Source organism: Cupressus sempervirens, chromosome 1 (genome assembly GCF_028749045.1).
Source record: "Cupressus sempervirens isolate cs-2001-9-10 chromosome 1, ASM2874904v1, whole genome shotgun sequence".
In the NCBI taxonomy this organism is placed as follows: domain Eukaryota; kingdom Viridiplantae; phylum Streptophyta; class Pinopsida; order Cupressales; family Cupressaceae; genus Cupressus; species Cupressus sempervirens.
Window position 1 is genome coordinate 527,229,992 of NC_143118.1, and position 17,042 is coordinate 527,247,033.

General features: G+C 35.6%; 1 protein-coding gene across 1 annotated transcript in view; it reads right to left on the reverse strand.

Annotated features, from left to right (window-relative positions):
- Window positions 1-6,478: 6,478 nt before the first annotated feature.
- The window catches only part of LOC149578539 (sodium/hydrogen exchanger 1-like), a 179,723-nt gene continuing 169,159 nt past the window's right edge, over window positions 6,479-17,042 (reverse strand). The window contains exon 14 of the mRNA XM_089829718.1: window positions 6,479-7,160. Within this exon, the coding sequence (XP_089685844.1) occupies window positions 6,843-7,160 (318 nt within the window). The 3' untranslated portion in view covers window positions 6,479-6,842. The remainder of the gene's footprint in view (window positions 7,161-17,042) is intronic.

Below are 17,042 nucleotides of genomic sequence, written 5' to 3' on the forward strand. Positions count from 1 at the left end.
TAATATTATAAAAATTATATATTATATTTATTTATTATAAAATTATATATGTCAAAATGGGGATATCACATATTATAGACTAAACAAAATGGATCCACTTTTGGAGGTCAAAATTTCTAATTCATCTTAAGGGTGAATAGCATACTCTCCCATTCTAACTGTTTTCTCCAAATGCACCGAGAAGCTCAATTAACCCACTTAATTTCAAAATCTATAGGTGGGTCAAGATGTCTAATTCACCACAAGGGTGAAGAGCATACTTTCCTACCACCAAGAGATCCAAATTGCAAGTCTTTTGTGCCTATGAAATATGAACAACTAGTAATATTGTTGCACACAAAAATAAGGGAAATAAAGAACACATGTTTGTTTGTTTATTTTCTTTTAGGCAGCCCTACAAATAAGAATTAGTAGCCTATTAGCATTGAGTCTTTCATATGCATTCTTTTGTTTTGTTTTGGAAATTAAGTGTGCAACCCCTACAAAAAAAAAAGTTAGGGCATCAAAAATAAGTAAGAATTGCAACATAAAGTGGTTAGTTTCCTCAAAAATTCAAGTTGTCTTCCAATCAAGCATATGAAAAAAAGTGCAAACTAATCACAAATGCTCTCTTTTTTACTTTTTGTTTTTGACCTAGTCAACAAGATCTAATTTCTTTGCTATTATTTAAGTTTCAAAAATAAAAATGAAAAGAAGAGACTCCTGCTAAAAATCAGAGAGCTTTCCAAAAGTGCAAGAAATTCGACATCTCTTAATTTGTGCCCTAAGGACCCATTTTGCCAAAACAAACCTTTTTTTTTTTTAAATTAGGTCATTGAGACCTAATACGAGTTCAAAATTCAAAACATAAAGAAGAAACCCCCTATAAAATTCAAAGACCTTTTTGAAAATGTATTTTTTTCTTAAAAAGTCACTAATTTGCGATCAAAAATGACTTTTTATGAAAAACAAAGAAAAAATCATAATGGACACAAATCAAACCAAAATGATCTAAAAAATGGACTAAGAGATCTTCAATGCATCGCCAACCTGTAAAAAAAAATCAAAACAAAAATCCAAGTGTTTGGAAAGATATGACCTATTCTTTGAAAAACTAGAGTTGTAGCCTTCAAACCAGTCTGCACAAGGGTTGGCCTTAAAACCAAAGTTGAAAACCTACAAAAACCACTTGATTAGATGCAATAAGTTGTTGTAAAAATCAAACATGAGAGTGCAACTAAAACATTAGCAAGAAAATGGAGCTTAAAACTTGGTTCTAGCCGCACGTGGGTGCCAAAAATGTGTGTACAAAAAGTGTCACACTTCTATAAATTATTTTTCTTGAGAATATCCATGAAAGAGGGCATCTCAAGAGGTGGCTTATAGATCTCTATCTATGACGTGCAAAGGCTATGAGGTGGCTTATAGAGCTCAAATAAACCAAACTATGCAACCCTTGCAAGGTGCACCATAGAACGAGAGATTCAAAGAGTAGAGGCAAGAGTGCCAATATACAAGAGTCTAGAATGAATGTAATGCAAATGAAAGATAAATGAGAGAAAGTAGAATGCAAGCTAAACTAGAAAATAAGTATTACCTCTATTTAGACTTAGATGATTTAATCTATAAGCATGGAGTGAAACTAGAATAAATGAGAAGCGTGAAGAATGAAGAATAGAAGATAGAAGAAGAGGAGCTCCACAAGTATGAGATCTTCAATCCTGCAACATAATATTAGTAAAAGAGTGGAGTTGTGAAGTGAGGAGAGAGCTCTCCTTTTTAAAGAGAAATGGATGATAGAGATCATGAGGCAAGATTCATGTAATCAAGGGTGGAGTTTGAAAGTGGGAGTGATCCATGTGCACTAGCATTTCCACTAATCATGATGAAGAGTTGACTTTTGTCCCACACGTGGGACAAAAATGTCTTTTCTTTTATTTTTATATAAGGGAAATACTTTTGTGTGTGCAATTTAGGATAAGAGATGAGTGGGGAATTTTATTTAATTAAAAGGGGGACATGCTCTTTTAATCAAATATGAACTTAGGATAAAGTGGTCAAACTATAAGATAAAATCAAATAAATGGATTTTTGGAGATTTGATCAAGGCTAAGCATTAGATAAATTATGCAAAAATGCTAAAAAGGGGGCTCATAGTCTAGATGACCATTTTTGGGTGATTACACTTCTAGCCTTCATAATGTTATCAACGTTTATATGATAAAACCTTCTATTCCATAGCCTACTATTATCAACTTTTTCAACCAAATAAGTCATTTCTATAGGGTTCAATTGAAACACATTAACTTTGGATCTTGTACTTGTTCCAATCAACTTAACATCTTTATCCTTGATAATGCAATTCTTCTCTATGAAATACAACTGATAACCTTTATCAACCAATTGTCCAACACTCAGCAACTTATGCTTTAATCCATCAACAAAATAAACATCATCAATGTTAGTCTGTCCATCAAGAGTAATAGGTCCTATTCACGTGATGTGACAACTTGCATTGTTACCAACTCTAATAATTCCTCTATCATATTTCTAAACTTAACAAACTTATTCATATCTCTAGTCATATGATGTGAAAATCACTATCTTAATCTAATCAAATTTATTTTCAACCTGTGAAACAAGGGATTTTTCTTCTCTAATTTCTTTTTAGGATTCTCTTCTTTTATAGATACAAATCCTAATTCATCATCACTATAACTTTGAACTTTTTCCTCAGACTCATCATCTTCATTTGCATAAAAATAATCTCTAGGTCTTCTAGGCTTGAAATTCTTCCTATATTTTTTCTCTCTTTTAGGACACTTAGAAGCATAATGACCAAATTCATTGCAAGTCCAACATTTACAAATTCTCGTACCATCTGGTTCTCTTCTTACAAGTAGGGAAATTCCTTCTTCAATTCTTCTAACCTCCTCAAATCTAGATCTACTACTACTAGCATAGTCTCCACTGGTGCTTGCACTTTTGGATAAAGGACAAATACTCAATGCATTAAATGTTGTTTCCACTGTGGACAATTCTCCAGATTGCTTCAAGCTCCACTTCTGTTGCTTCCAATCTTCTAAGTAAAGTCTCTCTGGTAAAATTCTCAGTGCAAGGTATCACTTGCTCAATCATCTGCATTATTTGTATAAATGGTGGTGTTAATTTTTTCAAAATCTTCCACATAATCTCATCTCCATCTTTAGATCTCTATCAAGACTTAATTCCTACAACAATATATGATATTCTACCAATATAGCTTCTCATGGATTCATCTTCCATCATTTTAGCATCTTGAAATGAACATATCCAATTATGTAGTCTAATTCTTTTAGCATGTTTATCAACTTCAAAAGTAAACTCTAAGGCTATCCAATTTTTATGAGATGTCTCTAAGGATTTTACCTAACTGTATTCATTCTCAGGAAGAGATGACAATAACGATTCTCTAGAAAGCATATTGCACATAAATAGATCTCTTTCAACTTTACTGCATTCTTCAAGTTTTCTTCCTTCTACAATCTCCCTTTCATTTCTTTTGTCATCAACCAATATCCTCGACCCATACATAGCAAATGAGCCTTCATCTTCTCCTTCTAGTTCTCATAGTTAACTCCATCAAATTTATGACTTTCTTTTCTAAAGTGACCCACTAATGATCTCCCAAAGTTGTTAAACTTTTTCTTCAAGGACCTGATACTCTGATATCAATTGTTAGAAATTAAAGTCCACCAAGATAATTGAGAGCAGGGGAGGCGCAGGGGATTGGGGTGTGAATCAGTTATCCAACTATTAAAACATTTATCAACCTTATTAATCCTCAAGCATGTGAACAATATAATCAGAAACCATAACAACATACTCATACACAATAATGCCAACTATGTTAACAAGGGAAACCCTTGATCAAAGGAAAAACCCTGGTGGGAATGGTACCCAAAAAATGATGCACTAATATAAATGTTCCTTGTTAGAGGATGGAATCTATTTGGAGCCAATAAAATACATTCAGTACATATCAATCCCTATTAGGAGATTCCAATCCTATTAGGAGTTGTAGAAGGCAGATGGACCCACTGTCCAAATAGCTTTAGGGGCAAGACCACTGAACTCATTGTCCAACCAATCTCTATATTATTCCTTCCAAAAAAATAGAAATGTATAGCTCCTTCTCTATCCTCTAACTAGACTTCTCTTCATATTTTGATACCAGATCACCAAATTCCCATCCAATAGTTCCTTGGATTGCTTACTCACAACTATCAAATACTTCACATATCACACACTTGAATACTTGTATCACACTCAATACCATACTTTAGCACAAGTGTGTGTGTGTGTGTGTGTGTGTGTGTGTGTGTGTGTGTAAGAAAAGACCAAGGAATATATGTGCCTATGTGTGCATGCACAATCATAATTTGCAAATTCAAATACATCCATATGCAAGAAATAAGAAGTAATACTTAAAGTAATCATCTTGTGTGATTATGTGTATGTACACATGTCCAACACACACACCTATCCAACACAAACACATGTGTGTGCGCACACGCGCATGTATGTGTGTGTGCGCGCACGCGCATGTATGTGCGCATGCGTGCACGTGTGTGTGTGTGTGTGTGTGTGTGTGTGTGTGTGTGTGTGTGTGTGTGTGTGTGTGTGTGTGTGTGCGTGCGCGCGCGCGTGCACGCGTGTCCTTTTCTTTATTTTCCTAGGGGTATCATTTGATTATGCCCTTATCAAAACACTATTGCTCACTTTGTTGATAGCATTCAAACTATTTTACCCAATTTGTTGACTAAAATATATTGCATTTTGGTATAGATAAGTATCACAATTATATTATAAAACTCTCAGTGTTTATGCATGTGGATAGATTAGTCACTTAAATAATTTGGTATGTGTTGGGATAGGTGTACACACACATAATCACACAAGATGATTACTTTAAGTATTATTTCTTATTTCTTGGATATGGATGTATTTGAATTTGCAAATTATGATTGTGCGTGCACACATAGGCACATATATTCCCAAGTCTTTTCTTACTTGCTTGTTGAATGGTTGGATGGTTGATCTCATGGTGATAGTTGATGAATAATAACTTTTGGCTCCTTAATATTAAGATTGAAAAATGACCTTTTCTTTTCTCCATTTATATGAGTATCTAGAAGAGATTATTAGATGCACTAATTACTTATTTCTTTGACATGAGAAATCTATTGATGTTTAGCTAACTTGATTGGGTTCTCAATGGAATTCTTGCAATTGATGTATTGGTAGTCTTGGGCATTTATGGATGATTAAAAATGGATGATTATAATAATAGTTGATAGCTAAATAATAGGAGTTCTCAAAATACTAATGACTACATTAGTTTATAATATTACGTGTATTGAGGCATATTTTTACCCTTCAAGCTTACACATTGGTATATGCCACAATAGTAGCTATTACAGTGAGATTGTTTCTAATTTTGTTCATTTGAGGGCATAATGCATATGTTATCAAGGGCACTTTTGGGATGTTGAGTGTAATGTGTAATTGTATGTGATCATAGGTATTATTAATTACTTCAAGGATAACTATGATGTAGTGAGGACTACACTATTTCTATAGATTAGAAAGCAGTTTTGCATGAGAAGTTAAAATGTTTATAATAATTTCTATAGCAGTAAATTATTGATGAAAAACTCTATTAAGACCGATACGATTAAGCCACAAATGGATTTGTATGTTTAACAATATATAATGTTTGTGATCATGGTAGATTTCAAGTTCAAAGAAAAAACTTTATAAAGTCTATGCAACACTAGATAAAGGCAAAGAATGTTGTGAACCAATTTGAAGCTAGAATGTTAGAGATAAAAAATTACTTTTGTAATAGGAAGATTCCTATTATCCACAATGGATGGATTGTAATTAACTATGTTCTACTATGTATAGGAAAGATTGTAATATTCAGTAGCATTATTTTAAGATTTTTTATGTTTAACTCTTTCCTACAAATGCCCCTAGTGAGTTGAGTTGTAATAGATTTTCAAAAGATTAAGATAAACCTAAATATTTTCAATACCAAAACATAAAAGAGTAAGTAGATGAAATACATATAAGTTACATTAAAATCTTTGAAATAATAGGATTATTTTTTAGTATATTGAGTAGGATTATTTTTTAATATATTGATAGCTAACTCTCAAATTCATTTATCCAGTGAGAAAACACAATCATCATGAAATTACACAATATTTTAAAATAAATATTCAACTAATTTTCATCCATAATTCCACTACATCAAAAAAAAATACCAATATTATATTTCTGCATCATATTTAAACCACTTAATGTATAAAAACGTCTTTAAGGAAAATTGTATGACTCCATTAACAAAGACAATGGGTTGGTTATATTAAATCCATTTTTTGTTGAATGGCTAAAAGGGAAAACATATTTGATATTACTGAAAAACTCGGCAGACTATTATCCAAGTCCAAAATTTAAATATAACACTCACTAAAAGCTGGATTTTAATTTTATCAAATTCCAAATTGGCAATTTGCAATCGTTTCAGGATTCTCAACTCAACGAACTTTGAAATGGACATTGACTCCATGCAGAAATAGACCAATTAAGCTTTGATCATCTTATTGTTTAGACAAAAATAAAATTAAATGAATTAATAGGAAGTCCGACCCATATATCCATTTTACTAATTACAATAGATAAAATGTACAAATCACAAGACCAAGGCAATTCGTATAGTGATGCATAGGAGACTGCAGAGTCAAAACTGGGATCATCATGTTCCAAAGTATGGAGAGAAAAAATTTATACAATCTCTCCTACATTAATGATGAGTTCTAAGCGTTTTGATTGAGATGAGATGAAGAAGATGGTTCTACAGGAACAAATCCTCGACCACCAAAGACTGGACGCATGAATGAGTCATCAAATTTGCGCCACCAGTGATGCACAGTAGATGTAGGAGCTCGAAGGAGCTCCTGAATGCTGTTTCTTCTTCCAATATTTTGAGCTTCCAGATCTTCTCCATTGTCATTATTCAGAAGTGGAGTTTGTGAATCCTTTGGAATAACTGGCTCTTCTCCGTTGTTTTGCCTGTCCTTCACATTTCGAAATAGCATGAATCTGATCATAGGCTTTGTGATAAATCCAAATACCTGAAAAGAACAAGCAATTGGTTTCATACTCAAAGCAATATCTTACCTATGGCAATTGGTATATCAAAAAGCTTTTTATGATCAAGTTTCCCAATGCCAAAACACACAGGCAAGTTAAAATTGGATCCATCTTACCTCTTATTTATTTGCATTTTAGAGAATGAAAAGAAAAAGTTGGAAGATTAATAACATACAAAATAAATGGATTGTCAGTTTGTATCAATTTAAATATAGAATCTTTTTCCCATAAACTGAGTCTATGAATTGATTTCTTTTTATGACTACATCATCATTCAACTTCTTTTTTAAACTACTAAAGCACTTCAAGATTGTTTATTAATAACATTTATGAAAAGCCCATGATTCATTTTCGTATATCAAGATAAACTTTTCAACACCTTTCCTGAAGGAAAAATAGTCCATCTGGATGAAGATGAAAGAGGCTAAATTTACCCTATACAAAGATGCCATCTTGAGCGACTAATAAGAGTGGAATAATAATAGGTGAGAATTTTAAACTTTAAGCCTAACAAATAAAGGAAAAAATTGTCACCTCACGAGGCATGTTGCAAATGACAAAGAAGCTTCAATGAAAAATGAAGATATATTGATGGAGGAAATAAATAAACATTTGTGTCAAACCATGCAATAGGAGAGAACATTGTTTTTTATCTATTACTTAGATTTGTGCATATTAATAAAGATTTAAGAATCGTTCATCCATTCTTTTCGACAAGAGAAAATACAGTCTTTCCTTAAAAAACTTTTCAAAGAATTATGGTGCCTCTTTACCACTCGAGGATTCATTTTGAGTTCATAAATAATATAAGGCTTAAGCGAATTGTGCCTAATTGTTTAGCCTTTTAAAAAAGGACAAAAGTTACAAAATACAATTTACAAATATATGATTCGATAGATTTTCTCTCCCTCCATTGGTTGGGAGTAAAGAAAGTTGAATCTAATGATGCTCTTTACTCAATATTAAAAATAAGTCATGGTATAATGATGTGAAATTGTGAATGATTGTGGAAATGATCAAGTCTACTTTCAAAAAGCCTAGGTCGAATGAAATTTTATAGAACTGTGCACTTCATGTAAAGTACATCAATGTCTTTGTTATTATTTTAGGTATCAACTATTAAACACCAAGAGGAAGTTGTGGAACCGATCTTGGACTTTGGGTCCTCTTGTTGATCACAACAATCTACTTGCAAGATGGATCTGTTAGATTAAGCATGATTTTGAAGGCAAATTTGGAAAATATTTAAGATTAACTTGGACTTTGTTTCCTTGTGTTGATAATAGATTTGTGGTTATAGATATGTCTATAATACTTAGCGTGATTTTAAAGGAAATTTTTTAAAATGCAAAGCCACTCTTGTTGCTTAGGAAACAAATTGAATGAGACAATTATGCAAAGTTTCTGTAATGTTAGGTCCCCTTCTTAGATTGCCCTAGAACTTTCCCTAAACACACAATTGCAACAAAACAGGGTTAGGATGTTGGATTACCAAATAAAGCTTTCCTCGATATTGTGATCTTGAATTCAGACTTTGCAGACCAAAATGATAAAAACATATGTAATACATATACATCCATATATCTCATCATTTAGTCAAACTATATTAGAAAACATATTGGGATAGAGATATGATGGGTTTGCCCAAAGCCAATTCTAAACCAAGCCTAAGAGGAAAGTATACCACAACCCCTTTTCCTGGCTGCTTGTATCTACTTTCCCCAATCATATCTTGTCTCCCTCCAAACAGTTGCCACCATGTGGAATTAGATAGAGGTTTTCATGAGTCACTTGACATAGTGAGTGCAATCTTTTCCTAGGCTACAACAGTCCTACTGGGACAACTGCGGTAAGTCCTTGTGGCTCAATCTCCATCCACTTTGCCACTCATGGATTTCATCCACTAGTTTGTGTATGCAACCGTTTACAAATACTAAATTGAATGCTTCAAAATGTATTACTAATAAACTAAGAAACCTCGAACTGCTTGCGATGGCATTTAACTTTTGTCACTTGTGTAGTGATCGCAACCTCCTGGGATTTGTATTTAACATGGATACTGAACCAAGAAGCGCCGACACATATAGAGAAGAACCGGCGCTCTAAAATCAATGTTAGCCCTCAATTTGATATTGCATCTTGCAAACTTGAATGCCTGCTCATTTCTGAGGCATGCAGCTGTCAAATTCCCTAGACGTGGCCTCCTTATTAGCTGCAATCTGTAATACAAGACCACGCCACAGCTCTGCAACAAATCTGGTAATATAAGCTGATTCCCACACCCAATTTGATCAGTTCCAAGCACAATGATGACTCTGTAATGAGATGCCTCAAAAGACCATTTACTGGCAGAACCAGCCAATTCAAAGTGCACCAGAACTCTGAGAACTTCAAATTCTACAGGTTCAAAAATTCTGAAGTCTCTATTTCACTGTTCACCACACACAAGATATCAAAATATGCAGAAGTAAGGGTCTAATTTCATCCTTGTGCCTTAGTAATCTTTCAATGCAAACCGATCCTTAGCTTCTCCAGCTTCAGCAAGATACTCATATGTGCTTTGAATTCATCTTGGCTTTTTACTTGCAAAGTTTGAAATATAATAGTTTATAATATTTCCCTTCAACAAGAAGCACCAAATCACTTTATAATTAAATAACATTTAATACTGCACTTGAGCACACTTATATTATAAACTCTTATATTTTATAATTAATCAAATGAAATTTTATTAATGATTATGAATGAATTTAATAGCTCATTCAATTCTCTGAAAGACTCACTTCAAATCTAGGTGCTCACTACCTGACTGAAATGCCAAGGTGCCCTGCCAATATTAGCTCTGGTTATAAATAAAGTAATGTCCGTAATGTCCCCATTTTAGGTGAGTCACTGCAGTTGGCTGAGTCAGTTCATCATAGCGACCCTTGTGAGCTGACAGTGAGATTTGAGGGTCTCAGTTGTGGACGTACTATTTTTAGCAAGTCTAATTTGGACAGTTGCCATATTTGGAAATGCAGTTAGTGGTACACTTGCATTGGACAGGGCTATTTAATGGACAAGTTCATATTAATAAATTAATTTATTAAGGTTGCACTACTATAATGGCACTTTATTATATTTAATGTTCTAAAATGATGTTGTGTTGATGAAGTTTCTTAAGTGGAAGGTGTGATGAAGAAACTAAGTGTCATTTGGGTGTTATAAATATGAGCCCATTGTGAAGGAAAAAGAATCTGATTATCTAATTTGCTTTTGTTGATTTGGTGAGATTTTCCAAGGTTGATGATTTCAGTGGCCTTGCTAAAGTATAAGGTTTTTAGCTCAGAAGTGCATAGTAATTCACAGCTGAGGTATTGTGAATTATTTATGAGACTTGTTCAAGTTCTTCCATTTCTGTATTGATGTTGCTTTGAAGAATACAATTGCTACTGAGGCATAGGAATTGAATTAAACTTCACTTATGTGGTGACTGTTATTGAGAAGTTTTTTAGTGCATACAATTGTAATTGGAAATTGGTGAACAAATTGAAGGCAGAGGCTGTATCAAATTTCATTCTATTCTCCATGTTTCATGATTGGAGGGTTGTCACTTCATCCTTAGGCAGCAAATTTGTCATATTTGGAGCTATGACTCTATCTAGAATATCTGTGCACACTACTAAGGACTAGCATTCATCTTTTGGAAGCCTGCTACTCACAATCAGAGGCTGTGAATGCAATTGGAGGGACCTGCGACAAGTTCTCAGGGGTGGAATTCTACTTTTCCAAGCGAGCATGAGTAAGGGTCGGTTTCATGAAATTAAGGTTCTGCAGTCACAAATTTATGCCTGTGATCAACAATTAGAGACTGGTGTGTGGAATAGAAGCCCTGCGATTCCTTCCTGAGGGCTGCAATTAAGTTGGGAAGTCCTACCATTGGCGCTTGGAGGTGTTGTAGCTGCATTTGAGAGAAATGTCAATCTTTTGCTCAATTCCCAACTAGAATCTCTAGGTTCATGTTTTGATGTTTATTGTAAGCAATCTTTGGAATAATAATATACAGGCTGCACGTGTGATTTAATTTCAGAATTCTAATATTCATTTGGCATAGCAAACATTTTCTTGATATCTAAATTGGTTTGATAATCATCCTTGTTGTTCAGAAAACTGCTTTAATTTATTTGGAATTTAGAGTAAATTGTAATGGGAATTCATATCAATAATATCAAGTTGCTTGCCAAGAGTTTGACGTAAGGTCCAATCAATGAGTTGAGGAAGGAACTGTGGTTGATTAGCCATAACTAGTCTAGGGGTTATTACAATGGTATCAAAGCGGTTTCCTGCCAACCTGCAAGAATTGAGCTTAGTGACAGAGATTTTTCAGTACATTATTCAGGGACATAGCGATCATCATATTATTCTGAGTTAGTTCAGTGCTTTATTGAGTGATTCATTATTCATTGGTTTAATATTTAGCATTATGGCTCAAAAGATTCATTCCGATAGGCATTTATTATACCCGCAAAGGTCGCACTTCTCCACCTAGAGGTGGCAATCGTGAGATTCAATTTGGTATTGTGGTCAACGAAGGTGCTGATAGTCTGAGTGGTTCAAATGATACAGGTTTTAGAGATGCTAACATTGGTTCCAAGGTGGATAGAGAAGCCCAGCAGACATTTCGGGAGCTAGCGCATGGTCAACACCATGTTGTTGAGGTGTTACAGCAGCTTTCTGATACGCTGCAACATTGTTTTACCTAGAAGTCAAAGCAAGGGGTGAGGTGTTCGTGATGCTTCTATTAGTTCACACCGATCCCGTGTAGATGATAGATACAAAGATGGCAACAAGGCTAGACTTGAGGATCGGGGGGCAGGATAGTTGGCAGGACTAGATAGACTTGAACATATGATAGGTCAAAAAGGCCCACGTTTATGAGAGGTGAGGTAGATGTGGTTAGTGTTGAGCCTGAGGCCGCTCCTTTTGCTAATGACGTTGTGGCACACTTTGTGGAGTGCGATGCTTTGCCACAAGCGATAAAGAAGCATCTAAATTTTGATAGGTTACTGACTCATAAGCAAGATCATTCCAAAGCAAGGCTAATACCCAAGAGACAGAGGCCTTGACATATTGATTTGCGAGAGGTTGCCAGTAAGATGACATTCGGGTGCTTCAATCATAGTGGGAGAATTATAGCTCGAGCTTGGATCCACATGTCGTTGGTAGAAATTGTGTATCAGTCGACGGGTCCCTTCGGGAAGGTTCTTGTTATGTAGCGACATGTTGTATGTGGCCGACGGACCCCTTTGGGAAGGTTCTTCAGAAAGTATTTATACACCCTCTTGGGTCATTGTAAAGAATCTAATCATCAGATATCATATCATCAAGCATAATGTAATGTTTTGGATATGCGAATAAAGGAAGAAGTTCTGATGTTTCCATCTATTGTCGGTGTGCATCAATCAATTAATCTATGCGGTAAACATTTGGCGCGTGTCGAGCTTGTGGTGTCATTGGTAGAAATTGTGTATCAGCCGACGAGTCCCTTCGGGAAGGTTCTTGTTATGTAGCGACATGTTGTATGTGGCCGACGGACCCCTTCGGGAAAGTTCTTCAGAAAGTATTTATACACCCTCTTGGGTCATTGTAAAGAATCTAATCATCAGATATCATATCATCAAGCATAATGTAATGTTTTGGATATGCGAATAAATGAAGAAGTTCTGCATTTCCATCTGTTGTCGATGTGCATCAATCAATTAATCTATGCGGTAAACATATCCCGGCAATGGCACCAAATGTTTACCGCATAGATTAATTGATTGATGCACACCGACAACAGATGGAAATAGCAGAATTTCTTCATTTATTCGCATATCCAAAACGCTACATTATGCTTGATGATATGATATCTGATGATTAGATTCTTTACAATGACCCAAGAGGGTGTATAAATACTTTCTGAAGAACCTTCTCGAAGGGGTCCGTTGACCACATACAACATGTCGCTACATAACAAGAACCTTCCAGAAGGGACCCGTCGGCTGATACACAATTTTTACCAACGACACCACAAGCTTGACACTTATTTGGCTTTGCGTCCTATGTCTAAGGAGGATGCCATTAGGTTTGGAATATTACATCTAGGAGCGGCCCATCACTGGTGGTACCATGGGTTAGTCTCTTTGCAACATGATCAGATCACTTCCTATCAGGAATTTGTCAATCGTTTGGTCCAGAGGTTTGATAGGAGGGATTCTAAGGTTTACTTTCATGAATTGGCTCAGCAAAAGCAGTCTGGTGGATTAGAGAGTTAAATCAGTAAGTTCTAGAGGCTCTCAATTATGGTTTATGATATATTAGAGCGCAGGCTTGTGATGTTGTTTATGGAGGGATTGGTTGAGCCACTCCATGGATAGGTTAAGTCATTGGGCCCATCTTCCTTACAGAAGGCGATAAGGAAAGCAAGAGATTTAGAGTTATCTTCTCGAGGCAAGTCTACTTCAAAGTCTTTTGTTCCTCTTCTTATTGATGAGGAGTCCTAGCTAGTTGTCAAGGTCAAGGGGACATCAGCTGGGAAGATTGACGATGCTTCTCGAGAGGACCTACGAAGGAGACAACTTTGTTTTTGGTGCAAGGGGTCTTTCTCTAAAGGTCATACTTGCGCACTAAGGCCAAAGGCGGCTGTAAATCGTGCTATGTGGATTTATACTAATGAGATTGAGGTGAAGTTATCACAATAGCCTGAGGATGAGCATAGAGATGGTCATAGTGGCAGTAGAGTATATAGTGTAGTGAGCAATCATAGTCCTATATTAAATTCACATGTTTAGGATTTGCATTGGGCACAGAGTTTGTTTGTGCCTAAGCTGGGTTCTTGGCAGAATGGTTCGATGGGTATAGTGAAGAAGAATATGCTAGGATCTTCTATGGAGTTGTCTTTTGGTGCTGCACTGACTCCTACACCATCAATGCAGTCGTTAAGTCACAACATTCAGCGAATATCAACCATGAAGTTCGGATTTTGCCCTTCCTTTAAAAAACCGACTAAATTCGCCTTATGTTCGTAGGGGAAAACTGGCAGTTTTTTTCATTAAACTAAACACTTATGCAAAGGCTATTCTTGGATTAACCAACCATATCAGCTGTAAACACCATTTATAAACCCTTAAATGCACATACCCGTCTTGCACTCTTCAACAAAGGCAAAATCTGAAGGTTTATTCAGTCATTTACAATTTGAAGATTGATTCCATTTATGTGTTGTGCGGCCTGAGAGAGATCTGTGGCTGTTGTTCCAGGTGACTTAGATGCAGACCTTGCGTTGAGGAAGGTAGACTTAAGAGACAAATTCGCCCACGTTGTGTTGTGTTCAGTCCTCCACGACGATGGCCTTTGATTTGTTTTTATTTTGGCTTTGTAGAGTATGTTATTTAATTTTAGATAGTTTAAAACTTTACAATATATAAATATTTTTCATAGAATTTATAAAGCAAAAATCAAATAGCATATTGATATATAAAGTTCTAATAATAGCTTTAGTGGCTCATTAAGTACTCCATTCTATCAACACGCATCAGATTCCATCATTTGTAGTTAAACTGGATATGATGAAAGCATATGATAAAGTTAGCTGGAATTTTTCTTATTAAAGTGCTTTTGAAATATGGTTTTTCCCCAAAGTGGTGTAAATGGGTCAAGGCTTGCTTCGTTGGAGCTTCTTTTTCAGTTATCATAAATGGGGTTCCTTCTCATCCTCTCAAGGTGTAAGACAAGGAGATACAATTTCTCCATCATTGTTTATTTTTATGGCTGAGGCCTTTAGCAGGATGATTACCTAGAGGCATGTACAAATGCAGTAGAAGGGTGTTCAGATTCCTAGAACTTCTATTGCTGTAACACATTCTCTGTTTGTTGATGATACCTTATTGTTTGGGCATGCTGCCCTACAAGAAGCTCGAACTATCAAGAAAGTGTTAGATCTCTACACTTCAGTGTTCGGTCAAAGGAAAGTGCTCCTAAATCAAAAGTTTATATTTTATTTACTAATGCCTTGCTTTCCTCCAAGATTGTTAAAACTTTGGGTTTTCAGCAAGACCTTCCTTCCTTCAATTTTTTTGGGAGTTCCATTCTTTGTTGGGAATAACAAGTCAACTTATTGGAAGTCTATAGTGGACAGAATTAAGGGCAGAGTGTCAGCTTGGAAGTTTTCATGGCTCTCCTTATCAGGGAGAATTCTTCTTATTAGATCTATCCTATCTGCGATTCCTAATTATTTTACCTTTGTGCTTCATGCTCCTTCAGCAGTTCTTAAATATATAAAACAGATCATCTGCAATTTTCTATGGAGCAACAACATGATTGGGCAAAGAAACTTCCCCTTATATCTCTAGATGAAAAGGTGTTAGATAAACATAGGGGTGGTGTTGGCCTCCGTGATCTTGCAATCCGCAATAAAGTGAATGGAGGTAAGTTGGTTTGGAACATGATTAAAAAGCCAAATGCTACTTGGTGTAGCATTATGCAAATGAAGTATTTGGATACTATGGATCCTATCCGCATTATTTCTGCATCTACTCTTCCACATGGTTCTGAGGTGTGGAACTTTATTACTGATTCGAGAGAAATTATTGATCACTTTGTATCTTGGGAGATTAGTAATAGTCAGAGGGCCTGGTTTTGGGAAGACTCTTGGAAAGGCTTCCCCCCACTTATAAGGATCCCTGAATTTGCAAAGGCAATACAAATTTTCAAAACCAGCTGGGGGGAAAAAAATTTCATTATGTTACTCATGTGTAGCATCACTCTCAAGTAGTCATATGGAAAGATCCTAGCCTTCTCCCTATTCTGATTCCACTGCTAAACTCTTTAAGGAAATTCTGAAAGATTGACTAGTCTTCTTCCAAAATCAGGAGGACAATGTATTTTGGGCCCCGGCACATGATGGAAAATATTCAGTCAAGGCAAGGCCGATTGCACTCAGCAAAATGGTGGATTTTAGGATGAAAAAGAGAGCTTTTTTTGTTTTGCTGGAATGATTGCACACAACCTAAAGATGGTTGCTTTTCATGGCTTGCCCTTAGAAAGAGACCGTTGACTAGTGACAAGCTGGAAAATTTTAATATTGCCAAAAGATTTAAGTGCTTGCTTTGTCAGCAATTTATTGAGGATGCTGATCATTTGTTCCTTCAATGTGATTTTGCATAGTTGTGTTGGAAGTTCGTTTTGAGAAAGCTGAACTTTGTTATGCCGCTTCCTAACTCACTGTGAGACCTCTTCGAGTCTTGGCCAATTTTGTACTCAAATTCCCTCTTGGCCTCTACTTGGAATTGCTCGCCATCTATTATTGTTTGGGCAATTTGGTGGGAAAGAAATTAGCGCATTTTTAGACAATCCTCCTCTTCAGTGGATGTTGTTGTTGTAAACATTGAAAAGTCAATTTCAGAATTGGTTTCAGTTAATATTAAGAATAACTCTTCGCGTATCTTCTTTTCCAGTTGGGATGATTCTATGCTTAATGAGTGGAAATTTATTTCTATCCCAACCTTCATGCATCTCAATGGTAATGTGCGAGGCACGGACGGGACTAAGATCAAATGGCTCCCACCCTGAGTATGGAGTTATTAAAATTAATTTTGACTGAGCTTCAAGAGGAAATCCGGGGAAATCAAGTATTGGTATCTGTCTTAGAAATCATTTTGGGATTCTAATTGCTTTGAAATCCTCAGCTATTCCACCAAGCACAAATAATATTGCTGAAGCCATAACTTTATTGCATGCACTAGTTCTGGCCAGCTCCTTGAAGATCTCCTAAGTTCATGTCGAGGGTGACTCATTGGTTATTATTCAAGCATGTATTAAGAGGACAGCTTTTAAACGTAAGT